The sequence below is a fragment of the Diplotaxodon limnothrissa genome, unplaced genomic scaffold (assembly GCF_057381915.1).
Source record: "Diplotaxodon limnothrissa isolate DT_005_m unplaced genomic scaffold, D_limnothrissa_male_GT1.1 unmapped_scaffold_4, whole genome shotgun sequence".
NCBI lineage: Eukaryota > Metazoa > Chordata > Actinopteri > Cichliformes > Cichlidae > Diplotaxodon > Diplotaxodon limnothrissa.
Window position 1 is genome coordinate 2,219,653 of NW_028188558.1, and position 27,969 is coordinate 2,247,621.

The 27,969-nt window shown below is 41.2% G+C and overlaps 1 protein-coding gene across 7 annotated transcripts in view; it reads left to right on the forward strand.

Moving 5' to 3' along the window:
* LOC146606877 (protein NLRC3-like) overlaps window positions 1–27,969 on the forward strand; it is a 563,637-nt gene that overhangs the window by 83,937 nt on the left and 451,731 nt on the right. The window contains exons 6-12 of one of the 7 annotated variants that reach the window (XM_085349331.1): window positions 4,512–5,590; window positions 6,784–6,957; window positions 7,169–7,342; window positions 7,517–7,690; window positions 13,010–13,183; window positions 20,748–20,794; window positions 20,943–21,505. In XM_085349331.1, coding sequence (XP_085205457.1) covers window positions 4,512–5,590; window positions 6,784–6,957; window positions 7,169–7,342; window positions 7,517–7,690; window positions 13,010–13,183; window positions 20,748–20,794; window positions 20,943–21,505 — 2,385 coding nt within the window. Of the gene's footprint in view, window positions 1–3,802; window positions 5,591–6,783; window positions 6,958–7,168; window positions 7,343–7,516; window positions 7,691–13,009; window positions 13,841–20,747; window positions 20,795–20,942; window positions 21,506–27,969 lie in introns of those variants that run through there. The other 6 variants (XM_085349333.1, XM_085349334.1, XM_085349329.1 and 3 more) reach the window with 6 other exon arrangements.

Genomic DNA, 27,969 nt, shown 5'->3' on the forward strand with positions numbered 1-27,969 from the left:
TTTTGAAGCCATGCAGGTCTTCATTGTTAAACAAACAGTTCCTTATTCATGGTGCACTTTACTCCAACAGGGAAACCCTCAGCCCAGGCATCTTCATCCTGTTTATCACAAGGTAATAATTCCTTAGTTTGTCTCAGGAGCCATTGGTAAGGTAGAAACACATGAAGCCTGCACTGACCAATAGGAACTCAGGTTGTTTCCATGTGGTATCTCTGTATCCTCATCTCTGTAGTGTAACTAAGCTCTGAGCCCCAGTTAATGAACAGTTGCCCATAAGTATAACAGCAGTTACCTACCTACTATCTTTATTTATAATACACTTCAAAACAGCCATAGGTGACACAAAGTGCTGTACATTGATACTAAATAATAACAATACATGTGATATAAAAAACAATAAAAAAGGTCAAATAACTAAAACAGACCGAGTCTCACTGGGTCAGAAAGAATAAAATGGGTTTTAAGATGTGTTTTTGAAGTGGACAGTGAAGGGGGCTCTCTAACATGTAACGGCAAGTTAGTCCATAACTTATGAACAATGATAGAGAAGGCTATCTGAGTGAGCTGGTCAGCTGACTGATGAGGTGTGTAGGCATGAAGAAGGTAAGGCAGGGCAAGACTGTGAAAAATGTAAAACTAAACACAACAATTTTAAAATGAACTCTAAAATATACAGGCTGCCAGTGGAGCGAGGCTAAGACAGGGGTAACATGCTCTCTTTTATAGGTTCTTCATGCAGCAGTGTTTTGAACCAGCTGAGCATGCGAGAGTAATGACTGACTCCCACATAAAGTCAATCACAGTAGTCCAGATGGGATGAAATAAAAGTATGCATCACTGTTTCAAAGTGCTGCCTAGAAACCACATGTTGTATTGTGTGTGTGACAAATAAAATTGTTGAATTTGAAAGAAAACATTTCACTGCTGTCAGTTGCCTAAAATAAAAAACGCTATACTTTGAAAAACTAGACAACAATTATAATTTACTTTCCAGTTTAAAATCACTGTCCAAATTAAACCCAAGGTCGGTAATAATTAGGGGTGGGTTTTTATAATCGATTTATCGATTAAAATCGATCCTGGCTTGGATAACGTGAAATCGATTCATTAAAATCCTGAATCGATTTTTTAATATAAATTTATTTTGCCCGAAACGCCAGAATCTCAGGTTAAACCTCACAAAATTTCAACAACCACCAAACAGCTAAGACAGTAAATGAGAGCAGGAACACGGATTCTGCACAAAGACCTAAACACACAGCGCGGACCAGAATCAGTGAGATGTCGCCTTTCTCACCTGACGGCACGGACACGGTCGGGGCTGAAAGCCGACAGCTCGCTGATTCTGAGGTGTCGGCGGGTCCGCGCTTTGTGTTCACGCCCTTTTTGTGCTGATTCTAAAGCTGTTAGTTTGATCTCTCTCCAAACAATACTGACCGAACCAGCAGCAACATAAACATCATTATATCAGTAAGGAAGCTGACTACATATTAACTGATAATTTATGGCAAAGGGGTGGGATTAAATAAGTGTTTACTTCTTCCCACTCCCTTTCAACATATAAATTAATCAGAACGTTTTTTTGTATGTATTTTGTATAGTATTTTTTTCTCTCTTATTTTCATTTCTAAATGTACCTGTATATTGTTCACATGTTGCAATCAATCAATCAATCAATCAATCAATCAATCAATCAATCAATCATCATGAATTCCCTCTGACTTTTACTGTTTTGCTTCCACCACAATAAAATCACACTTCATGCACAGCTCTCTCTCTCTCTGTACTTCAAGAACAGTTTCCCATCTAAAAATCTGTTTTCTGCATTATTCGCTTGCTTGTTACGCACAAGTCTACCGTTGTTTACATGCTGTCTGCTGCTGTTTTTTTTTTCCTTCTACATTCTTCCGAAAAGAAAACCTAATTTCTGCCGTTCAATACTGAACAAATTTAAACTTTTTAAAATTATGCAAAACGCTCAGCCGTGTCTCTAATAAAGCCGCTGTAACATCAGAGGTAACGTTCATATGTTGATTAATGGTTTTCTTTTGTTTTTGATGTACTGCAGAATATCTTTATAAAATCCCAGGCCTGGAAAATCACCTTCATGTTTTTCTGTGTTTTATCTTCAGCTACTTTGACACAAAGGCATCTGTTGTGATGCTCACACCTTTGATAAAGTCTTGCGTGTGTCAGCTTCCTTTTTATAGATACAAAAATATGTAAATGTGCGGATTTCTGACTGTCAAAATTTCCCAGATTCAATTCGAATCGAATTGAAGTGAATCGAATTAAATCGAGTCGTGGATCGAATCGATTCGGGACCTTGTGAATCGGTATCTTCCCAAAGCAACAAAAAAGGACTCATATGGGCCACTAGGCCCAAACATTATCACCTCTGTTTTGTTGCTGTGAGTGTTCTGGGAGAGTAGAAAAGCAGTATATATCAATCAGTCCATTTAAAATGTAAAGAAAGGGGGGGGGGGGGAATAGCGATGGTCCTAAAATTAACCCCCTGGTAGGCCACATGTCCAACAAGCAGCAGAAAAATCAGAACTAAGAAGGTTCAAAGAGAAAGCTCTCTCTGCCAGATAATACCTAAAGCATTTAAGTTCAGTGCCACTAATGCCCACTAGGACATTTAATCAAGATATTAGAATATTGTGGGCTACTGTTTCAAAGGCAGCGGCCAATTCAATCAAAACCAAAACAATGTGGTTCTGGTTTTGCACTTCTAGGTACTTGTTTTGATGGTTTATTGTTTTAGTTTCAGTTTTGAATTTTAAATTTAAATGTAATCTTCCTTAAGCTTTAGTTGGTCCCCCTGTCTCATACTTCCTATATTAATTAATTTATTTTAACTTCTGTCTACCTGCTACCGACTTTTTGTCTAGTTTGGTTTTTATTTTTGACTGTTGATGATTACATTTACCTATTTATCATCCACTTTATCATTCCCGGTCAACCCTTAGTGCATAAGTACTCCTGACTTGTATATACTGGTATAATTATAAATCTTAATTCTTCTTGTTGTTTTTATAGGTTTTTTATCTAACAATATAAAGTTCCTTCAAGTGGCAGTTGTTGTAATTTGGGGATATAATTTGTAATTATAATAAATGTAATTTATGTCAAACATGTTTTCTTTCTTTCTTTTGTTTTTGCTAATTAGTTGATTTATTCTTGCCTCAGACGATGTTTTGCTAAAATAAAAAATAAACAGGGCTTTGATGTCTACAAACTGGTTAAATATACAGAAAAACATTACTTTAACACCCATGTACTTAGTTAAAATTTCTCATGAAGTAACTTAAACATCTGACATGATGTGATGGTGAATTATTAATAAATACAAAAAAGGCTTCAGTTACACATGATGCTGAAAAAAAAGACACACACAAAAAACAAACCATGCAACAGCTTAATAATGCTGTGATGGATATGTTATTATGTTTTTGTTTGTTTTTCTAGAGTCATATCAAAAGTGTGAGCCTAAACTCGATTCAAAGCAAATGAAAAAGTTCAACTATAATAATTCAAGCAAGGAGTCATTTGTGAAGATCACAGCAAACATCCTGAAGAGAATGAAGCTGAATAAGCAGGCTGATCATCTACTGAGCAGTAAGAAGATATCTATAAATAATATCAGCTAATGGAAAAACTAAAATTTCATAATGTTGCAAGAATTTGACCTGATTCTTCACAAGCACTTAATTTGGGCAGGAAAGAAATGGTCATGTACCCTTGATAAGTACTTAAATTCAATATATATTTTTTTCTTTATTTCTAAAGGAACTCCCAGTGGACGTTGTCAGCGTAACCTTAAATCCACCCTGAAGAAGAAGTTCCAGTGTGTGTTTGAGGGCATCGCTAAAGCAGGAAACCCAACCCTCCTGAATCAGATCTACACAGAGCTCTACATCACAGAGGGAGGGACTGCAGAGGTCAATGATGAACATGAGGTCAGACAGATTGAAACAGCATCCAGGAAACCACACAGACCAGAAACAACCATCAGACAAGAAGACATCTTTAAAGCCTCACCTGGAAGAGATGAACCAATCAGAACAGTGCTGACAAAGGGAGTGGCTGGCATTGGGAAAACAGTCTTAACACAGAAATACAGCCTGGACTGGGCTGAAGACAAAGCCAACCAGGACATCCAGTTCATATTTCCATTCACTTTCAGAGAGCTGAATGTGCTGAAAGAGGAAAAGTTCAGCTTGGTGGGACTTGTTCATCACTTCTTTACTGAAACCAAAGAAGCAGGAATCTGCAGCTTTGAAGACTTCCAGGTTGTGTTCATCTTTGATGGTCTGGATGAGTGTCGACTTCCTCTGGACTTCCACAAAACTACAACCCTAACTGACCCTAGAAAGTCCACCTCAGTGGATGTGCTGCTGATAAACCTCATCAGGGGGAAACTGCTTCCCTCTGCTCGCCTCTGGATAACCACACGACCTGCAGCAGCCAATCAGATCCCTCCTGTCTGTGTTGGCATGGTGACAGAGGTCAGAGGGTTCACTGACCCACAGAAGGAGGAGTACTTCAGGAAGAGATTCAGAGATGAGGAGCAGGCCAGCAGGATCATCTCCCACATCAAGACATCACGAAGCCTCCACATCATGTGCCACATCCCAGTCTTCTGCTGGATCACTGCTACAGTTCTGGAGGATGTGCTGGAAACCAGAGAGGGAGGAGAGCTGCCCAAGACCCTGACTGAGATGTACATCCACTTCCTGGTGGTTCAGGCCAAAGTGAAGAAGGTCAAGTATGATGGAGGAGCTGAGACAGATCCACACTGGAGTCCAGAGAGCAGGAAGATGATGGAGTCTCTGGGAAAACTGGCTTTTGATCAGCTGCAGAAAGGAAACCTGATCTTCTATGAATCAGACCTGACAGAGTGTGGCATCGATATCAGAGCAGCCTCAGTGTACTCAGGAGTGTTCACACAGATCTTTAAAGAGGAGAGAGGACTGTACCAGGACAAGGTGTTCTGCTTCATCCATCTGAGTGTTCAGGAGTTTCTGGCTGCTCTTCATGTCCATCTGACCTTCATCAACTCTGGACTCAATCTCCTGGAACAACAACAAACAACCTCCCAGAAGTCTGAAACAGGAGAATCTGCAGAGACACACTTCTACCAGAGTGCTGTGGACAAGGCCTTACAGAGTCCAAATGGACACCTGGACTTGTTCCTCCGCTTCCTCCTGGGTCTTTCACTGCAGACCAATCAGAGTCTCCTACGAGCCCTGATGACACAAACAGGAGGTAACTCACAGACCAATCAGGAAACAGTCCAGTACATCAAGGAGAAGCTCAGTAAGAATCTGTCTGCAGAGAAAAGCATCAATCTGATCCACTGTCTGAATGAACTGAATGATCGTTCTCTAGTGGAGGAGATCCAACAATACAGGACTTCAGGAAGTCTCTCCACAGGTAAACTGTCTCCTGCTCAGTGCTCAGCTCTGACCTTCATCTTACTGTCATCAGAAGAAGATCTGGATGAGTTTGACTTCAAGAAATACTCTGCTTCAGAGGAGGCTCTTCTGAGAATGCTGCCAGTGGTCAAAGCCTCCAACAAAGCTCTGTGAGTAAACATGTTGTCATCGCTTCATTGTTAAAATCATGGGAAATAAATCAGAAATGCTGAGTTCAAAGAGCACTGTAACATTTTTTTAAAATAGTAAATTAAATGATCATCAGTCACTCGGTAAATATATGGTAGTTTTAATGTTTCACTCCAGCATTTCTAAAACACACTTTGTTCTGTAACTCTTATCAAAGGACAATCCAGACCCAGCCTATAAGAACATGAGCTCTGATGCTTCAGCCCCTCTGACAGGTTTATTATCCTCAGCTTGTTCATTTGTCTCCAACTCCAGGAGTTTGGTTGTTTTATTCTAAAGCACAAACTTCACCTGCCAGACTTCACCTACATCTTTTTCTGATGTTCATAATTTAAGTTCAAGTTTGTATCTCACTTTCAGTGCACACCCTCCCTTTTTAAATATAAATCTCTGCTGTGCTGTCATGTTTTCATCCTGTATGGAGGGAGAAACTCGGTCTTCATTACTGAAATTGCCTCTAAGGTCGTGTTTCTTGTCAGTAACCATATGTAACTGTAAGGCTTCCATAACCAGTGTTATCACAGAATTACAGTGGGTTCACTCTGGGTCCTCTACAGTTTCTTCCCACTGTCCACAGACATGCAGTTAGGTTACCTGGTGATCTAAACTTCATGCAGGTGTGAGTGAGAGTGGTTGTCTGTCCCTCTGTGGGCTTAGTGGAAGAGACTGGATGGATCTCTGCTTTGTCTTTGATATATGCTGACAGCAAACATTCTCCATGAAGTCTGCATTTCAGCTCATCTCCTTTATACACACCTTTAACAGGAAGAGTTTTATACAGCTAGTGTTTAAAATCCAGTGTTATTCACAATACACAGGTAATGAGCATGATTATTGAATTACTAACATTTTCTAAAATAATTGTTTTAGTTAATATTGTATGACAGTGTACACAGAATTATTAGCTCAGTAGGCAGAGTGGTCGCCCCATGATCATAAGGTCAGGGGTCGAATCCACCGAATAGTTACCTTGTGGTACCCCTGAGCAAGGTACCATCAAGGTACCAATCATGTGCACTGGACTGGTAGCACTCATAGTCTCATAGGTTTAAATAAATTTTTAAAAAAAAGGGTTCAACATATAAACAAATTTAATTTGATCACATATATTGTTTGTTTTTTTTTGTTTTTGTTTTTTTCCTTTCTCTCACAGACTGAGCAGCTGTAACGTCTCAGAGAAAGGCTGTGAAAATTTGTTGTCAGTGGTCAGCTCCCAGTCCTGTAGTCTGAGAGAGCTGGACCTGAGTACCAACAGCCTGAAGGCTTCAGCAGTAAAGCTTCTGTCTGCTGCAGTGGAGAGTCCACATGCCAAACTGAATGTTCTGAGGTCAGATCAATTTGTATTATGTTTAGTTCTGTTTGTTTGTGTTTGATGTTTGTTTTTGTTTATGTCTTTATCCAGTTATCCTTGTCTCATAGCATTTTTATTCATTTATAAGTTAAAGTGAACTTATACTAACCTGCTCAGCACAAGACAATAAGCTATTGCACCCTGATTACACTTTAACAACAATCTTTATTCATGTTTTTATCTTCAGACTTAACATCTGTGAACTCTCAGAGGAAAACTGTGAAGCTCTGTCCTCAGTTCTCAGCTTGCAGTCCTCTAGTCTGACAGAGCTGGACCTGAGTATCAGAATGCTGCAGGATTCAGGAGTGAAGCTTCTGTCTGCTGGACTACAACGTTTAAACTGTAAACTGAATACTCTGAGGTCAGATCAGAAAACATTTAGTTTTTAGAATTATTAATTAAAGTTCATACATATGATGTTGTATCTTAGTATGTTTGTTTCCTTTAAAAATAGAAAGTCAACATTTAATGTTGTGAAATGTATTAACAAACTCTACATGAGTACTTGTTTTATAGATTGTCTTTTATTTTTCAGACTGAGTGGCTGTAACCTGTCAGAGAGAAGCTGTGAAGCTCTGTCCTCAGTCCTCAGCTCCCAGTCCTCCAGTCTGAGAGAGCTGGACCTGAGTAACTCTGACCTGCAGGATTCAGGAGTGAAGCTTCTGTCCGCTGGACTAAAGAGTTCACAGTGTGCAGTGGAAACTCTCAGGTCAGGATTCAAACTTTTCCACAGATGATCATTTGAAATGTGATTTATATTATTGTATAAACAGGTAACTTTTACAGCTGTCAAGTGAACTTTTATTTACATTTGAGTGGATAATTGGACTCTGAATTACTAAAAGTTGTTATAGTCATGTCTCTGTTTATTTAAAAAAATACTTCATGTACTGCCTAATTTAAAGATTTAGGCTCCTTTGGGCCCATAATATATATATTTGATTTCTTTGTGAATGAAATTAGGAGGATATTGGCGACTGCTGATTGGCTCGCTGTTTGTTTTTTATTCACAGTACTTAATTTTAAAGGCTGATTTCTCAAAATGAGATGTTTATCTTTTCTTCTACAACACGTGGAGCCACCAAATCTTCTTGCTTGATTTATTCATTACAGTTTGATTTAAAGAATATTAGACTCGTAACATAATAAATATATTTATTTCACTTCTTCTTGAGAGAAAGAAAGGGATGACTGGGTGAGCTCCAGTGGTTCATCCCAGCAGAGAGAGCGGCACACTGGGCTGCAAATGATCACAGTAGTAATGGCCATAGTTTGATAAAACAGGCAGTCTTACCCTGTAGATAATACAGGGTTCTGGTGCCGATGTGGGGGAGGGGAGTCGCCCGGTACTAACTACATACTACTAACTACCTCATCCAGATGTCTTCCCTACTAAACCTGATAAGAAGTAACTGCAGTAGCCTTATAGGTCAAATCAGTTTCACCTGTTAAAGTTAGCTCCACTATTAATTAGGGGTGGGGGAAAAAATCGATACTGTGTAGTATCGTGATATTTTGTTTGCTAATAATGTATCGATACAGGGACAGCAGAAATCGATATTTTGTTACAAACAATTTTTTCTCTGAAGTCAACATGCTCTGGAGTCAGAGCATGTTGACTTCAGAGCATGTTGATCCTTTTTCTGAGCAACAATCCTGACATTCCTTCACTGTCCAAATGTGTTTAACTTTTTTTTTGGCAGCAATAAACATGACAGTTTACTTATTTTAATTTAAGACATGTTTAATTTTAATTAAGTTTGAAACTTTTTTATTTAATGTAAAATTATATTTTTTTTTAAATTTACTTTCAAATTCTTCAGTTGCTGAAGGGGCTGCATAGTTTTCATAAATTGCATAGTTCAGAATAGCTATAATTGTACCAGATGGTTGCATTCAGTTAAGTTGGACTAGACTGTAATACAAACCGTTCAGTTTGTCAACAATAAAACTGACTGAAATGAGAGAAAGACTGAGTGTGAGACTTTGATATTAGATAAAATGAATATTGATAAAGTTTACCTTTATTTGCAGAATTTAAATATCGCAAAATATTTTAAAAAATCGCAATAATATCGTATCGTGCGTTAAGTATTGTGATAATATCGTATCGCGAGTTGTATGGTGATTCCCACCTCTACTATTAATGGTGTCACTTGTTATTTCTGGGATGAGTTTAGTAGCCTGAACAGCTGCTTAAAGGAAAGTAATTAAATAATAAAAATAACCTAAGTCCGGGGGAACCTGCAAGAGCTGTTTGCACAAAGAATAATGCTCAGACTTTGAGGTTTTATCGTTTTACACAAGGTTTAAAAATGAATGTCCACAATTGAATTGCAGAAATTGTTATTGAGCTAATACTGATGTAGTTGTTATCTTTGGTAAGGAGAGGTTGGAGGAAGGATGAGCACAGTCAGGCCTAAAGATGCTCTTAATAATAATAATGGATTGCATTTATATAGCGCTTTTCGAGACCCTCAAAGACCCTTTACAATCCCACTACAGGGAGTGCAGAATTATTAGGCAAGTTGTATTTTTGAGGAATAATTTTATTATTGAACAACAACCATGTTCTCAATGAACCCAAAAAACTCATTAATATCAAAGCTGAATGTTTTTGGAAGTAGTTTTTAGTCTGTTTTTAGTTTTAGCTATTTTAGGGGGATATCTGTGTGTGCAGGTGACTATTACTGTGCAGAATTATTAGGCAACTTAACAAAAAACAAATATATACCCATTTCATTTATTTATTTTTACCAGTGACACCAATATAACATCTCCACATTCACAAATATACATTTCTGACATTCAAAAACAAAACAAAAACAAATCAGCGACCAATATAGCCACCTTTCTTTGCAAGGACACTGCCATCCATGGATTCTGTCAGTGTTTTGATCTGTTCACCATCAACATTGCGTGCAGCAGCAACCACAGCCTCCCAGACACTGTTCAGAGAGGTGTACTGTTTTCCCTCCTTGTAAATCTCACATTTGATGATGGACCACAGGTTCTCAATGGGGTTCAGATCAGGTGAACAAGGAGGCCATGTCATTAGTTTTTCTTCTTTTATACCCTTTCTTGCCAGCCACGCTGTGGAGTACTTGGACGCCTGTGATGGAGCATTGTCCTGCATGAAAATCATGTTTTTCTTGAAGGATGCAGACTTCTTCCTGTACCACTGCTTGAAGAAGGTGTCTTCCAGAAACTGGCAGTAGGACTGGGAGTTGAGCTTGACTCCATCCTCAACCCGAAAAGGCCCCACAAGCTCATCTTTGATGATACCAGCCCAAACCAGTACTCCACCTCCACCTTGCTGGCGTCTGAGTGGGACTGGAGCTCTCTGCCCTTTACCAATCCAGCCACGGGCCCATCCATCTGGCCCATCAAGACTCACTCTCATTTCATCAGTCCATAAAACCTTAGAAAAACCAGTCTTGAGATATTTCTTGGCCCAGTCTTGACGTTTCAGCTTGTGTGTCTTGTTCAGTGGTGGTCGTCTTTCAGCCTTTCTTACCTTGGCCATGTCTCTGAGTATTGCACACCTTGTGCTCTTGGGCACTCCAGTGATGTTGCAGCTCCAAAATATGGCCAAACTGGTGGCAAGTGGCATCTTGGCAGCTGCACGCTTGACTTTTCTCAGTTCATGGGCAGTTATTTTGCGCCTTGGTTTTTCCACACGCTTCTTGCGACCCTGTTGACTATTTTGAATGAAACGCTTGATTGTTCGATGATCACGCTTCAGAAGCTTTGCAATTTTGAGACTGCTGCATCCCTCTGCAAGATATCTCACTATTTTTGACTTTTCTGAGCCTGTCAAGTCCTTCTTTTGACCCATTTTGCCAAAGGAAAGGACGTTACCTAATAATTATGCACACCTGATATAGGGTGTTGATGTCATTAGACCACACCCCTTCTCATTACAGAGATGCACATCACCTAATATGCTTAATTGGTAGTAGGCTTTCGAGCCTATACAGCTTGGAGTAAGACAACATGCATGAAGAGGATGATGTGGACAAAATACTCATTTGCCTAATAATTCTGCACTCCCTGTATTCATTCACTCTCACATTCACACACTGGTGGAGGTAAGCTACAGTTGTAGTGGTAGGTTAGGTTTTGCCCAAGGACAAAATGACCAAGACAGAGAGAGCTGGCTCATCAGACAGACAAGCTCATCTTGTAACCTACTGGTTCGCTGGTCAGCACACCAGCTGACTAGCGAACCGGCTAACTAGCACACTGGCTAACTAGCACACCAGCTAACTAGCACACCGGCTAAATAGCAAATCAGCTAACTAGCAGACCAGCTAACGGCAGCCACAAGCTGAAGGACGATTAAATGTAGTGGAGATATCAGGGATGACTGGTGTGTCCGATTCACTCTTTAGCACTCTGGTCACTCCGGTGTGTCAGCCAGAACACCACTGAAGGCCAAATGATCCCAGCATGTGGAATAAAGAGCTTAAGGTTTGGTTTGAGACACTTTATTCTTTCACTGATTGATTCTTGCGGCTGTGATCATGTGTGTGGTTTCTTACAAAAAGGAAGTACACAATACAAATACATGACAAATAAGATGAATAGATAAGATACATATCCAGTTATATGCATACGTCGGTATAGCTAACATAACCATTGATAAGGTCAAAGATCACAGCACTATAATGCAGTAATGTTAAACAGAAAGGTGTATATCTACATAAATCTGTCCTATCAGTGATCAGGGTACTGTAGTATACTTCCACTACATAAACTATAGAAACTAAACGACATTAGTGTGACTTTAAGTTACCATCAGTACAGACGAACTGATGGTAGTTGTACAAAATAAAGGCATTGCAATTATTGTGAAGGGCTTCCGGTTAAACTAAGATCAGCTGATTACCTCATAACAAATTGTTTGCTATAGAACGCAGCTCCCACTCTTCATTAATATCATGTACTGTAACTCCCAAGTAACCATGGTTACCCAGCCACGCCCAGTAGTCTCCAGAGAGACCAACAGCTGGTGCACGTTGTAACGCCGTGGCTTTCATAGTCTCTCCTTTTTCTACAGCTCATTTGTTCTTCTTGTGATGGTGCGTCTTGAGGGAGGCTCATACATGCCGTCATTTGTTGATCCTAAGAACGTTCCTCAGACCGACTTCTTCAACAACACTAATCAGCCTGCAGTTTGTAGCTACTCACTTCACTGTGGTGTTTGTTAGCTTGTCTTTCTTTGGTTTTATCCTGACTCCTCCCACAAGCTGATCCTACGTAGTCTGCCCAAGCCTCCCACCTCTGTTTGTTTGGGTGGTTTGTTTGCTGCCATCAACAGCGTGTAATGCATTTAAGTGATACTTCAGACATGAAGTACTGCGACAATAAAAAACTCAACTTTGCTTAAAAATAACTTTAGTTGTATCAACACTGCCCTCTGGAATAATTAGACTTTGGTGACAAACTGATGTGATCTCCATGTTTCCTTTGTTGGACTGTGGGCGAGTGTCAGAACTGAATGTACTGAGTAACATGTGGAGTTTAAATATGTGTCAGTTCCAGTTTTAGAGCTCTAAAGTGCAGCTATCATGTTAGGAATATGTTAGGAATAGACAGGAACACTGAGCACACTGAGGTCAAATCTTTATTTATCCAGTTCATCTGTAGGCTGAGCTCAGTCCATCCATTTAGTGAAATGATGTTTAAAGGTCTCCTTGTTCTGTGAGCGTGCACAGATCCTGAAGCAGAAAGCCTGGGTTAACAGAGAAATGATCATCACTGTGATGATGCTCACCATCTCTGACTGGGATTTGAGGTTTTGTCAAAGCAGCAAAGAAAGCCTGGCTATGTTGGACTGGGTGTGGAAGCAGCTCCCAGTTTGAGTTCAGGAGACAGACACCCTCTCTACTTTGACGATCAGCTTCAAACTTTCCTTTTTGATAAAACTTATAGTTAGAGCTGGATCAGGTGACCCTGAACCATCACTTAGTTATGCTGCTATAGAGATGGATAACAGATGGATTGTTGTTTTGTGTGTCTGCAGTCTGTCAGGCTGTCTGATCACAGAGGAAGGCTGTACTTCTCTGGCCTCAGCTCTGACCTCCAACCCCTCCCATCTGAGAGAGCTGGACCTGAGCTACAATCATCCAGGTCCCTCAGGAATTAAGCTTCTGTCGGCTGGACTGAAGGATCCAGGCTGGAGACTGGACACTCTCAGGTATGGAGAGAATGTCTGATATAGGAGGAAGAGCTGGAATCATTTCCTGTGTCTTTCACTCACTTCCTGTTTGTTTCCTGCAGATGAGACATGAACAATCACACATGCAGGAATATTTTCAGGGACAGACACACTAGTCTAGCTGGATAGTACATGGATATTTATGTAGGGGGTCTTCAAGGAGTCTGTTTGCAGGAACATTAATGATAACTGATAAGTCATGTTGAGAGTTTCATTAAAAGTAGACTTACAGTTAGGTAATATTTGGACAGAGACAACATTTTGTAACTTTAGATACAAGTATCAGCCATGTGTGTGTTTCCCATGCTGTATGTCCACAGTCACAGTGACAGTCAGTGACACTGACAGAAGGATGAAACAAGGCTGTGAATCATTTCAGTCTGTGTGTGTGACAAAGAGGCAGACAGGAGCAGCTAACATTTGGAAATGGAAGCTTACTGGAAACACTACATTCACGGCTGAATTCACAATAGATTTGTTCTCAAGTGCACATTTAGCAGCTAATGCTAATACTGTTTTCCCTTTGCTTTCTACAGCAGCTATTGCTAAGTAGGCCACTTTGCTCCGCTAAGGATTTGTGTGACCATGATGGAGACTCTGATAAGCTAATGCTGCTAAGCTAATGCTGTTTATGGGCCCTGTTAGAATCAATATTTCATTCTCATTCTGTTGTTTGAGAACAATATTAACGTTTCACATCATTATAACACAAGAGAAAAGGGTATTGGCATTAGCTACTAGTGCTTATTCACCTCAAATTACCTTTAGCTGCTAATGGCAGCCTACTTAGCATTAACTCCTCACTAATATAATGCTAATTTACATCAAATTAGCATTAACTGCTCATATTGTTATAAGGAAAGAGAAAACGGTATTAGCATTTGCTGCTAATAATTATTCACCCCTAATTAGAATAAGCCGCTAAAAGCAGCCAACTTAGCATTAATTCCTCACTTTGTTGTTACCCAACGGAAAAGAGTATTAGTATTAGCTACTATCATTTTTAATAAGTAAGAGAAAACAGTATTAGCAGTAGCGCATAATGCTAATTCACGTCAACGTAGTATTAGTTAATAATGGCAGCCTACTTAGCATTAACTGCTCACTAATATAATGCTAATTCGCATCAAATTAGCATTAGCTGCTCAAGTTGTTATAAGGAAAAAGAGAAAACGGTATTAGTATTAGCTGCTAATAATTATTCACCCCTAATTAGAGTTAGCCCCTAATGGCAGTCTACTTAGCATTAACTCCTGACATTGTTATAATGCAGGGGAAAAGAGTTACCATTATCGGATAATGCTAATTCTCATCAAATTAGCATTAGTTAATAACGGTAGACTTCATATCATTAGCTGCTGTCATTCTTACAAAGCAAACAGTATGAGCATTAGCTGTTAATCCTTTTTCATCTAAAATTAGAATTAGCCACTAATGGCGTATTGTTAAAAAGTAAGAAAAAACATTGTTAGCATAAGCGGATAATGCTAATTCATCTCAAATTAGTATCTAATTTCTATTTACCTAAAATTAGCATTAGCGACTAATGGCAATCTACTTAACATTACCTCCTCACTAATACAATGCTAATTCACATCAAATTAGCATTAGCTGCTAACATCAGCCTACTTAGCACTAGTTGCTCACATTATTAAAAGGGAAGGGAAAAGTTTTAGCATTATCGGGTAATGCTAACTCGCATCAAATTAGCATTACCTAATAACCAGCGTTCTTAGCATTAGCTGCTCACATTGTTAGAAATCAAGAGAATATGGTTTAAGCATTAGTTGCCAATGCTTATTCACCTAAAATTAGCATTAGCCACTAATGGTAGCCTATAGCAAAAACTTCTTAATGCTAAATGAAGTTAATTAATGCTAAGTAGGTTTAACTGAAATTAAAGTAGTGTTAGCATTAGCTACTGATATTGTTAAAAGGTAAGATAAAACATTGCTAGCAGCAGCGGATAATGCTAACACACATAATAATTAGCATTACCTAATAATGGCAGCCTTCTTAGCATTAGCTGCTTATATTGTTATAATGCAAGGGAAAAGAGTTGGCAAAAACAGTGTTAGCATTAGTGGATAATGCTAATTCACCTAAATTAGCATTAGCTAACAATGGCTACGTACTTAGCATTACCTACTAATATTGATATAAAGCAAGAAAATATGGTATTAGCATTAGCTTCTAATGCTTTCTCATCTAAAATTAGAATTAGCCACTAATGGCATCCTATTTAGCATTAACTCTTCACATCGCAAGGGAAAAATTAGAATTGAATAAAAAAAAAAGTGTTCACATTAGCTACTTGTATTGTTAAAAAGTAAGAAAAAACATTGTTAGCATAAGGGGATAATGCTAATTCACCTCAAATTAGTATTAGCTAATAACGGCAACCTACATAGCATTAGCTGGTCACATTGTTATAAAGCAAGAAAATATGGTATTAGCATTAGCTGCCAATTCCTATTCACCTAAAATTAGCATTACCTGCTAATGGCAGTCTACTTAGCATTAACTCCTCACTAATGTGATGCTAATTCACATTAAATTAGCTTTAGCATTAGCTGCTAGCATCAGCCTACCTAGCACTAGCTGCTCACATTGTTAAAAGGGAAGAGAATACGATATTAGCATTAGCTGGTAATATTTATTCACCCCTAATTAGAATTAGCCACTAATGACAGCATACTTAGCGTTAACTCCTCACATCGTTGTAATGCAAATGAGGCTAACTTGCATTAAATTAGACTGCTGTTATTAGCTAATGCTATTTAGCAGTAGCTGCTCACATTGTTATAAAGCAAAGGAAAACGATATGAGCATTAGGTTCTAATGCGTATTTGCCTTAAATTAGACGTAGGTGCTAATGGCAGCCTACTTAGCATTAGCAGCTCAGATGTTGTAATGCTAGGAAAAAGAGTGTTAGCATTAGCCGTTCACATTGTTATAAAGTTAAGGGAAATAGTGTTAGCATTAGCTACTCACATTGTTAAAAAAAGTAAGTGTTAGCATTAGTGCATAATGCTAATTCATGTCAAATTAGCATTAGTTAATAACGGCAGCCTATTTAGCATTAGCAGATAATGTTGACCTTGGCCCACTGGAAAAGTTAAGAACTAAAGATTTAGGAGTGTTTCTCGATAGCTCTTTCTCGTTTGAGAAACAAATGAATTCTGTTATTACAACCAGCTGTAAGGTTTATATTGTTGATTGTCATTTATGCTTAGAAATATTTACTCATATATGCTTAGAGTTGTATAATCGATTGCATAATGATAGAGGTTTGATCCTGAGTAGTCTGTAAAGACTCTGTGTGCCTTCCAGAGTGCTCTGGCATGCACACACCACTTGGGGCCATGAGAGAGGTCGTACCCTCTCTTACTGATTTATGGTGTAGGACAGGGGTCTCAAACTCAATTTAGCTGGGGGCCGCTGCAGGCAGAGTCTGGGTGAGGCTGGGCCGCATTAGGTTTTCCACAAGAAAGGCATGGTTAGAAAATTCCAATCTTCTCAAATCTCTTTATTTTTATTTTTTAACACAAAATATGAACTTGTGTGTTTTTTTCAGTCTTCTATATCTGCTGTATTTAGATTGAAATGTCTGTATTAACAGTTCTATAACCTTCTTCTGAACATGAATGGAACACTGTAGAAAATGAACTGTTCTTCTGAACATGGCTTCTCTTGCCTACTCCTTGCTGCTAGAGACCTGGCAGCGTTTCCTCTCGCATAGCCGAGCCAGATTTGGCCTGAAGGAGGAAGCAGTTGCGACCCTCAGTATGTCTTGAAGATGATCATCCGTAAGTCTGAACCTGTACTTGGACTTATTGAAGTTCAAAGTGGAGAAGAGCTTTTGGCACAAGTATGTGCTACCAAAAAGGCACATGGTCCGCTTGAACATTCGGGAAAGCCGAGGGAAACTATTTTCTCAAAAATTGCCGAGGGAAACTATTTTCTCAAAAATTGTCCAAGCTTGTCTGCTTTTCCACTCACCTCCCTGAACTTTGCTTTGAGTTCAGAGTTGCACTGCAGCTCAATGAGCTCCATTTGAAGCACAGAAGGGGCATCTTGCACATCAAAGGAGAAGGGGTCCGCAAAAATGTGAAAGGTGGCTCTGTGTGTCTTGAAGTCAGCAAATCTGTGATCAAATTCCTCCTGTAGCCTCAAAATGACATCAACATACTCGTCAGCACTGAATGGTGTGCCTGCATCCACGAGTGCCTTGCATGCTGGGAAATGGCAAAGGTTTGTCTGAGAGAGCTGAGCTTTCCAGAGCGCCAGTTTTGTGGAGAATGCTCTCACGTTGTCATAGGCAGCACTGACAAGTTGCCCCTGGCCTTGTAACGTCTTGTTCAGTACATTAAGCTCATGTGTCATATCAACAAGAAAAGCTGAGTCCATGAGCCATTTGGGATCAGTTAGCACAGGAACACTAACTCCATCCTTCTCCATGAAGGCTTCACTTCTGCTCTCAACTCAAAAAGTCTCTTTAATACATTTCCCCTGCTGAGCCAACGTACCTCAGTGAAGTCGAGCACATCCCCATATTCTGACTCCATTTCCTCTAAAAAAGCACAGAACCTTCGGTGCTTTAAGCCCCTGGATCTGATTTGGTTGATGCATTTCACAACAATAGACATCACATTGTCAAACTTCAGGCATTTGCTGCAAAGGACCTGCTGATGGATGATGCAGTGCAGAGCAATGGCCTCCTCCACGCCTTCCTCTTCCAGTTTGTTTTGTGCCACCAGTCCATGTTTCCTCCCTGTCATTGATGGCGCTCCATCTGTTGTTATTCCAACAAACCTCTTCCATGGCAAACCAACATTCTCAATGGCATCACACAGCTTGTAAATATCTGCTGAGCGGTGGTCTGGCCATGCATTGGAATTACTGTGAGCAGCTCCTCCATCACTTCAAAACTGTCATCAACACCACGGACATACATTGGGAGCTGGGCAGTGTCGGTGATGTCTGTGGTCTCATCAAGAGCGACTGAGTATACACTGAAACATTTGGCTTTCTCACACAGTTGGTCATAAATGTCACTTGACAGGTCAGAAATGCGATCTGCTGCGGTGTTGGCAGAAAGGCTGATGTTGCTAAACTGACCTTTCTTTCCCGGACAGACTATATTTGCAGCCTGCAATATGCACTTTTAGACAAATGCACCTTCTGTGAATGGCTTCCCTGCTTTAGCAATCATCTCACTAACCACGTGGCTCCGACTGCTGCATTATTCTCTTTGGTTGCTTTCTTGGAGAAATCTTGCTGCCTCAGTAGATCTGTTTTAAGACTGGCAACCCGGTTCGCTCTCTCGTCTCCCTGGTATTTTGCATCCAGCTCAGCATGTCTAGTTGTGTAATGACGTTTCAAATTGTATTCCTTGTGCAGCGCAACTTTCTCTGTGCAAATAAGACAGGTCGGGGTGCCCCTGTGCTCAACAAAGAAATATTGCATTTCCCACTTTTCCTGAAATTGTCGGTGCTCATCACCAACCTTTCTCTTCACCGCAGGCTTTGAAAAAGACATGTTTGGGGCTATGTGACATTTATAATTCTACTTGGTGTCACTGTCGCATTGAAGTTTCAATCAAGCGTTTAGCCGACGGACGGGGAACGTCTCAACGCGTAGAGAACGTCATTTCTGCTTCTTTTTCTTGCAACCGTAGCACGGCGATCGGCAGATAAAAAGCCGGTAGCAGTCTCCTTTGTTTTTACGCTCGATGTTCATGTCTTTCATGACGACACGAACACCGTGGCGTTTGCAGATGGTAGAAAGTGCAGGGATAGCGAGCGCAAAAAAGGCGACTGCTCACGGCGCCGGGCTGTTGTTACAGGAGAAAGAAGCGGAAATGACACCGTGACATATAACAAATAACATCAGCTGTTTCTGATGTTAGTTGTTTTGACTGCTTTTACATTATATTGAAATATATGTAATGTTCATGTTTGCTGCAATGCAAACGCAGTGATGCAAATAAAAACATGGAGCCACAAATTACGGTGCGACCCTATAATTAGTCCGGGTTACCGGGGACTGTTGTTGCCGATGAACAGGTGTCGCTATGTGACTGCAGACTAAATTGGGCTGCATTGAGTTCATGACTTTTCTTTTATCCCGCCGCCTACGCATCACTGTGAGAGTTAATATGAGATCTCTCTCTGTGGAAAAATAACTTTAAATCCCACTGACGTGTGTATAAATCTATATACGTATAATGTCCCGCTGGGAAGCAACTTAAAAAAACAACTTTTTTTGAAGTGTTGTGAACGCAGCGCGCTGGGGCGAATGTCGGCGTTTGCCCAATAGAAAGGAGGAAGCCAGCCAGGCACAGGAAAGAAAGAAACACTCCAGGGCAACGCTGCTGGAACTTTGACTCATTGAGAAATGTTTCCCTGCTTGCATCAAGCCCGGCTGGTGTCCCCTGAGATCCATATCCCACCCTGATTGGTGGGTTAATTCAGCTCCGCCCACAACACTGTAAAGTGTCATACATTATCAAACTAACATTACATTTTCATATTAAGGTGGGGCCAAAAACTATCGTCCGGCAGGCCGCAATTGGCCCGCGGGCCGCGAGTTTGAGACCCCTGGTGTAGGAGGACACCTACTCTGTGTCTGGTTAAGTATAAGAGCCCTTTGTTAGGGGGACCGCTGGACTCTTAGCACCAGCTTTGGGGTCACAGGGTCACATCTGGAACACACAGACACACACACACACACAGACACACACACAGACACACACACACACACACAGACACACACACACACACACACACACACACACACACACACACACTATGCACAGACTGGTACTCTTTGTTCATACCTGTGTAAGACGTCATAATGAACTTGTGCATATTCATGTAAGCTCAATAAAGAGCAGTGTTACGAGGGAGCAGACGAGAGCGACTGAGGTCAAGTGAAGGAACGGCGCTGTCACAGTTCTCTCCCTCATCAATTGTCTGGTTCCAGCGGTGGGTCTGTGCTAGACGACCCATCACCAGCTTTTTCCACTGGTTACCAGTACGTGGTAGAATCCACTTCCAGATCTGGTTGTCTTTAAATCTGTGAATGGATTGGCTCCATCTTATCTCTCTTTAACAAAAGAATCCAAGTGGAGCCCTCAGGTCTGCAGATAAGCAGCTTCTGACCAGAACTAGACGTAAAAACAGAGGTGAGCTTTATCGATGGCTGCAGCCAAACTCTGGAACAGTCGCCCTTCACATCAGGTCGTCACCAACACTGGACATTTTTAAAAGCCGGTTGGAAACACATTTGTACTCTGTAGCTTTCAATCCTGACCAGTCTTTATAGTCATTACTGTGTATGTTTCCTATTTTCTCTCTACTCTGTGCAGCACTTTGGCTCAAGCTGTTTTTAAATGTGCTGATAAATAAATGTAGATTTCTTTGAATAAAACAGTGGAGCCGAGCTTTGAGCTCAGTGTGTAACAGTGTGTGTGTGAGAGCCATGTAATGTCCATGTGTGCATGCTGACTGTGCTGCTCTGACCCCCCTCCTCCTTTCAGGGTGGAGCCTGCTGGAGTCCGATGGTTGAGACCAGGTCTGAGGAAGTGTAAGTGTGTTTTTAATGGGATTCATGAAAACAAAGCAGCACACATTCAACCATCTTCATCATGTCAGGAGTCATCATCAAAGTGTCAATCAATGAACAGATGATGGATCAATAACTGCAGCTGGATTGTGTTTGTTCTCTCCATCAGATTCCTGTCAACTCACAATCGACACAAACACAGTGAACACAAACCTCCAACTGTCTGACAACAACAGGAAGGTGACACATGTGGAGGAGGTTCAGTCATATCCTGATCATCCAGACAGATTTGATGTTTATCAGCTGCTGTGTAGAAATGGTCTGACTGGTCGCTGTTACTGGGAGGTCGAGTGGAGAGGAAACGTTTTTATATCAGTGAGTTACAGAAGCATCAGAAGGAAAGGAGACAGTGATGACTGTTGGTTTGGACTCAATGATCAGTCCTGGAGTCTGATCTGCTCTGATGATGGTCCTCAGTCTGTCTGGCACAATAGCAGAGTAACACCCATCATCTCCTCCTCCTCCTCCTCCTCCTCCTCCTCCTCCTCCTCCTCTGTCTCTAACAGAGCAGCAGTGTATGTGGACTGTCCTGCTGGCACTCTGTCCTTCTACAGAGTCTCCTCTGACACTCTGATCCACCTCCACACCTTCAACACCACATTCACTCAAACTCTTTATCCTGGGTTTGGGTTTTATTACTGGACTCCTGGTGCCTCAGTGTCCCTGTGCTGAGTGGAGTGTAAAGAGTGTCTCCTGTTACAGAAACACTCTGACTGTTGAACAGATAGTTCAGTCTGTACATGTCTGTCTCTTTCACTCACAAACACGTTTTCAGATTCATGGATTCAATCAGTTGATGTTTGAAACTCTTCTAAATGATTCCTTGTAAACTTCTTCCTCTTCAGTCACAAACAAACAGGAAGTGATGTCACATGTGTTCCTGTCCACACAGCAGAATGAGTCTATTGCTGACAGTGATGTACAAACAGAGTGAGCATTTCTGAGGCCCAAAATAAACTGAGTAGTTCACTGAATGAACAATGGACTGTGAGCTCAGTTCCTTCATCATTAGTATGGATTATATATGTATATGTATTATATTAGTATCATATATATCAGGTGCTGCTGCTTTCAGTCATTGTGCAAATGTGCTGTTTGTAAGCTTGTAAAGCTGCAGTCAGCTGAGACTAAAGGAGTCACCTGACCGAGAGACGAAATGTTTCACTGAGAACGTCCAGATGAACAGAATCAACCTTTGGGATAATCTGTTCCACACATCCATGTTTCACTTACTGCATTATATTTGCTCATTGCTGTGCACACAGGCCTGTGGCTTATAACCAACTCCAAGTTCAGACTCAGAGGCTGCTGAAGCTGTTTTCTGGAACAGAGACGTGTTGGATATAAAAGCAACTCTTCTTTATGTGTCAGCACTGAGGAAAGGAGCAGCTTCGTTTCTAAGTGTATGAAGGACTGTAGCAGTGTGTGTGTGAGCTTTATTTCACAGACAGAACCATGTCAAAAACACAACTTCAGGTAAAAACAATACAAAATCAAAGAGTCTGATCAGAAGGATTAAACAGAGGAGTGTGGGACTGTTTTTAACAGACAGCAGGTTAAGCCAGGCTGGAGGAGTAAACTGAGCCTCGGTGTGAGCAGCAGTGTGTTTGACAGGAAGCTGAGATAAACAGTCTGGAGCCCATTTAGTGCTTCATATGAAAGTGTGAGGATTTGAAAGCAAATCTAAAATCAAGCAGGAGTCAGTGTGAGAATGATTTGTGCTTTTCCTCAGTCAGATGCTGGGAGTTTCAGTTCATCCATGTTCAGCGTGCTGTGCTTTGTGTAACAGGAGAATATGACAGTATAAATCAAGTCTTCATGTCACTGAAAGCCTCCACAGTCTGCTATGGAGGTGCATCAGTTTGGATTTACAAGAAGAACATTTCTTAAACCTGCCACAAGATGGCGCTCCAACAGAAGGGATGTCCACAGTGTAACACAGACACACACATACTGTGTGAATGTGTGAGTGAATGGGCTTTCAACACAAGGCTTCTGCTGCTACCTTTAATGACATAATTAGCTAACAAGAACAAACTGTTAATTACCACCAAAGAACGGCTCCAGATTTTAGCTGCTGACCATTTTGTGAAACGTTGATTACATCAGCTTATTGTTGATTTTTCAACCTTAATATCAGCTGCTTTAAAGGAGCCTGGTTCTCTGGCAGTAACACTTTTCTTCACTAGATGCAGTGCAGGCACAGTCTGTGTTTCTAAACTACACACTAATGTTCATTGTTGTGCAGCTAAATCCTCCCTCTGGATGGGAAGAATCCCTGTCAGGCTTCAAACACCTGGCTTGGTGTTCTGGAGCTAATGTGTCACCTGTGAGGACTCTGAGATGAACACACAGCAGACACTTCAGTTCTCCGTCTGTGTGTCCTCAGTTTCCCAGCATGCCTTGGCTGTGGTGGTGGAGGTGAATGAGGGGGAACATGCTGCTCTGTCAGCACTCAGGTTTCATACCTGGTGATCTCAGAGGACAAAGCGGCGTTACAGCAGCGCACGTTGATGAGACCTGATGCTCTGAACAGTTCAGACTTCAGCCTCACTCTGAGAAAACAAACGACTGACTGTCAGCAGCAACTACACCTGCTCCATCAGTGACGGAGAGAAGAACTGAGACTGAGAGACATACAGCTGCAGGTCAAAGGTCAGAAACGCCCGCTCTTTGTACGGGTCAGGAGTTAGTACTGCAGAGGTCAGAGGTCAGCTTGCTGACAAACCATTTGAAACAGTTTGGAGCTAAAAGCACAACAGCAGAGGAAAGAAGAGACACTGCAGAGATGATGCAAAATATTGTGTTTTGTTCTCAGCTGTCAAAAAGTGTAACACACGTGTTCCAGCACAGCCTTTGTGTACTTTCACTTCTCCATACTGTCCATTGGAAATCCTGTTTGTTACTTTTTGATTTCAGTCCATGTGTCCAAAGCAAACTTCTGTCCCACACTTTCTCTGCTGACTCTTCACCGATGCTCAGATGATCTCAGATGATTTCACCAGAACTCATCAAAATTCGGGCTCCACAGAAACCCAGACGTCACTAAACAAGCGTAACAAGCAAAGTGAAAACTGGTCGTTCAGCTTTATTGACCAAAGATAAGCTCACATGTCACCTCATGACACAGACACTTATTTCCACAGCATGCACGAGGACTGACAATAAGTGTCTATAAAGCCACTTCTATCTGCCACACCTGTGCTTCTGTCATGGTTGCTCTCCTCTCACTCTGTCATTTATCCACAGTCTGCCTCCCTCTGCTCCGTCAGCTGACGTCCTCTCTACACCACCTGCTGTGTTTTATCCTGCAAAAACACATTTAAGAAGCGTTGCACCGAGTAACGGGAGGAACTGCTATAAAATCCATTTAAAGGAGGTGGTGCTGAGTGCTGTGACTGGGGTCCCACCACTGACATCACGGGTGGAGGACATGTTGGAAAACTGCTACAAAGTGCTGTGCAGCCAGCAGAGCTTACAGTCTGTCCTGTGTGTCATACAGGCTCTCACACTTAGTGTTTCTGTGACACATTGAAGAGAAGTTTGTGTTGTTCACAGTTGTGCTTGTACTGAGTGACAGCTGACATGACCTAACAGGAATAATGTGTCTGTGCTGAATGAGAAGTAACACACAATGAAGTCTTGATGCATCTCAATCATCCAGGAAAGTGAGTCTGTTGCTTCTGTTCATCTGGACGCAGCGTTTTGTGGGAGAAACGTGTCGTCATCATCAGGTGACGTCTTCAGTCTCAGCTGCAGGTTTCAGTCTTACAAACAGGACATTTGCATAAAGACTGAAAGCAGCTGCAGGAACGATGGGCTGGGAGCTCCGTTCCTTCATCTTAATTATGCAGATTCTCAGGACCATTGATCAACAACCACTGATCCATGTCCATGAGTCCCATTCACAGAGATGTGGGAATGGCTGCAGTCACAGCATGTAAGATGGAAATAAATGAGAAGTATTTAGCTGAAGTGGATTTGATTTATGTTACTTCTTTTTTAACTTGTAGTTCTACATTGGAAGATTATTGTGATATTGAAATATAAAAATACATTTATATTCTATTATTTTCTCAAAATAAGCGTCACACTCGTGGAAGCCGGTGTAGCCGCCGAAACGCCAGCATTTATGGAGACTTTCAGCCCCAGGTAGGCCAGTTATGGATCTTCGGATCCACATTATGTCAGCATAAAATACATACTTAGGCAGAATTTTGCAAATATCTATTTTTCATTTTGTAGCAGCATAGAGCTTTTTTCCAATTATTTTTTAAAAGTCAGGTCAAGGCTCCAAAAGCCCAAAGGCGATATAACAGTTTGTGTTTGCTACATGGATCATTGTAGTTCAGCTTTCCTTTCTTATATTTCTTTAAGAGCTCAAAATGTGTTCATTACATAAATCAAATGTAATTTTCTCTGTAGCACTTCATGGATTTCATAAGCAACACACTGTAGTTGTTCACACAAAGCATAAAGGTAAAAACAATATACACAGTGTTATCTTCATTTTAGATGTCACAAAGTATTTGCGGCTCCCAGTGTTTTCCCGAACCCTGACCCTTTGCGTGGAAACCGGGTCCAAAAGGCTCTTTGGGTGTTAAAGGTTGCTGACCCCTGCACTAGGCCCAACTGACACATATATTTGATTCCAAATACAAAAAATAATGTGTAACCTGCTGGAAGAATGTAGGAGGTTGAGACAGGATCTCAACACTTGGTGTCTGCAACAAAAGACAACAATATGTGGGCCGATCGTGGCTCAAGAGTTGGCAGCTCGTCTTGTAATCGGAAGGTTGCCGGTTCGAGCCCCGGCTTGGACAGTCTCGGTCGTTGTGTCCTTGGGCAAAAAAGCACTTTGGGGTCCTTAGGAACGAGTAAAGCGCTCTACAAATACAGGCCATGTAATGGCAGAAACGTTCTCTAGTGTAAATCCTGACTAGTTCATTAACTACAGATCAGTTTCAGTGAACATTATTCACAGAGGGATCTGAGTTCCTTATACCAGACTCTACAGAAACTGTAACACTGTGCAGCTCTGCGACTCAACAATATGACAACAATGTAACACACACTAGAATCATCAAATAAAGCCCCACTAACCACTAGAACTAGAACTAACTAACTAGCACTGGACACTTGCATATTAGAGATTTCTACCACCATAGGAGGCGAGATATCATCCTTGAACCAGAGCATCCAGCCCTCAATTTCGGACATAAAAAGCGACGTGGCCAGGCATGATAACACTTTGACTGAACTGCAGGACTGTGCCTCGAACCACTCTGACACCATCGCCACTCTCCAGGCCACTGTGGAGCGTTTGTCTGCGGAGGTAAAGAAGTTAGATGAGAGATGTGGAGCTCTTGAAGCACTCCAGGAGGAATAATTTAAGAACTGCAGGAATACCAGAAGGCACAGAGGGACCCAAGATGACTGAGTTGGTTCACACCTGTTGGCGGAGGCGCTATCTCTCGAGGAGAAGCCACTCATCGATCGAGCACATAGAGTGAATCGCCAGCGTCCCAAACAAAGTCATCTTCCTCGGCCCATCATCTTGAGATTGCACTACTACCACATTGGTGAGGAAATTCTGCTGAAAGCTGCAGAGAACAAGAACCTGATGTATAAGGGTTTTTAAAATAAACATCCTCCCAGATTTCCCTCCCTCTGTTGGAAACGCAGAGCCGCATTTGCAAATATGAGAGGAAGACTACGTGGGATGACCGGCGTCAGGTACAGACTGCTATACCCTGCAAAGCTGTTAGTGACATGAACTTGACATAAGAAAAGTAATTTATCCCTTTTTGATTCTGTGTATCTGGCGCTCATCCAGTGAGTTCACACTTGGCAGAAAGAGACTGAATTTGTCTGGAGAACTTTGGCTTCAGCCAAGTTAGATAAACACACTGTGTCTCTGTCAAAACAGCAGTGTAGTTGTGGCACCCCTGTGAGGGAATGACCACATGAATATTATTTTGTGTAAAACACTCATGTAACGGGACATTTTTCATTGCTATATGTATTTATTTTCAGTTTCTTTAAGAGGATAGAAAATCCATGTAACAGGGATTCATTTTATGTTAGAAAGCAGTGAGGGCGGAACTTTGGTGCTTGCTCCGGGGTTTCGGGGAGCAGTAAGTGGAGCCCACCTTCCGCTGCTTCCTCAGACACGTTCTGGAGGAAAGCAGAGACGCATCGTGTCTTCCTTACTCTGCTCTTCACCTGCTTTTACAGGTCGGTACACGGTGCTCGCACCGAAAATGTTGTTTATTGTCACCATGGTTACCCACGTTAATGTGAATGGGAGAGTTAAGGCGGTCCGCCAAAGTTATTTATATGTAAACACGGGAGAAAACCAGAGGAGTGTCCCGCGCGACCGCACCGCGAGCCCGCTCGTTAGGTGGAGCGCTCGTGAAGCAGAGTCAGTGCGCTCCTATGCTCTGTGCAAACGTGTTGTAATGCTCCAATCAAATCAGTTCTGTGAGATGTGAATGTTAATAGTTCTGTTAAAGTGACTGAGTAGATTAGCTAGTGTAACACAAGCACTCTGAGCAACTCTGTGTAGCTAACAGAGGCATTCATGGGTTGATTCAACAAGCTGTGTTTCATGATGCACTAAATAGTGATTTTGCCAGTAAATTACTGGAGGGAACAAATGTAATGTATTTACCAATGCTGTTATTGAATAGAACTGTTTAGCCAGTAAGACACTGCAGAAGACAATGTGATGTGTTTATTGATATGATAAAAGGATGTAGCTGTTATGGAAAGAAGTGTGAACTTGAGAAACTGAACCAGTTAAAAAGAGTATATTTCACTGATGTTGTGAAATAAGTAAATGTAATTGATGTGAATGAGGAACCAGCTGAACAGTATATTGAAAGCTCATGTTTAGTGTTTTATAGCATTTATTTGTGTGAAATAAATCAGACTCAGACACGTTCTGGAGGAAAGCAGAGACGCATCGTGTCTTCCTTACTCTGCTCTTCACCTGCTTTTACAGGTAACATGTTTGTCATCGAGGTCTTCATCCTTGGGACCCGTAACATAGTAACTTCTTCATTGTTATACTTCTATAGTTTTCCCATTTTGTGAGCTGTGGATGTGGAAAGTGTCTCAGTGACACATCCACA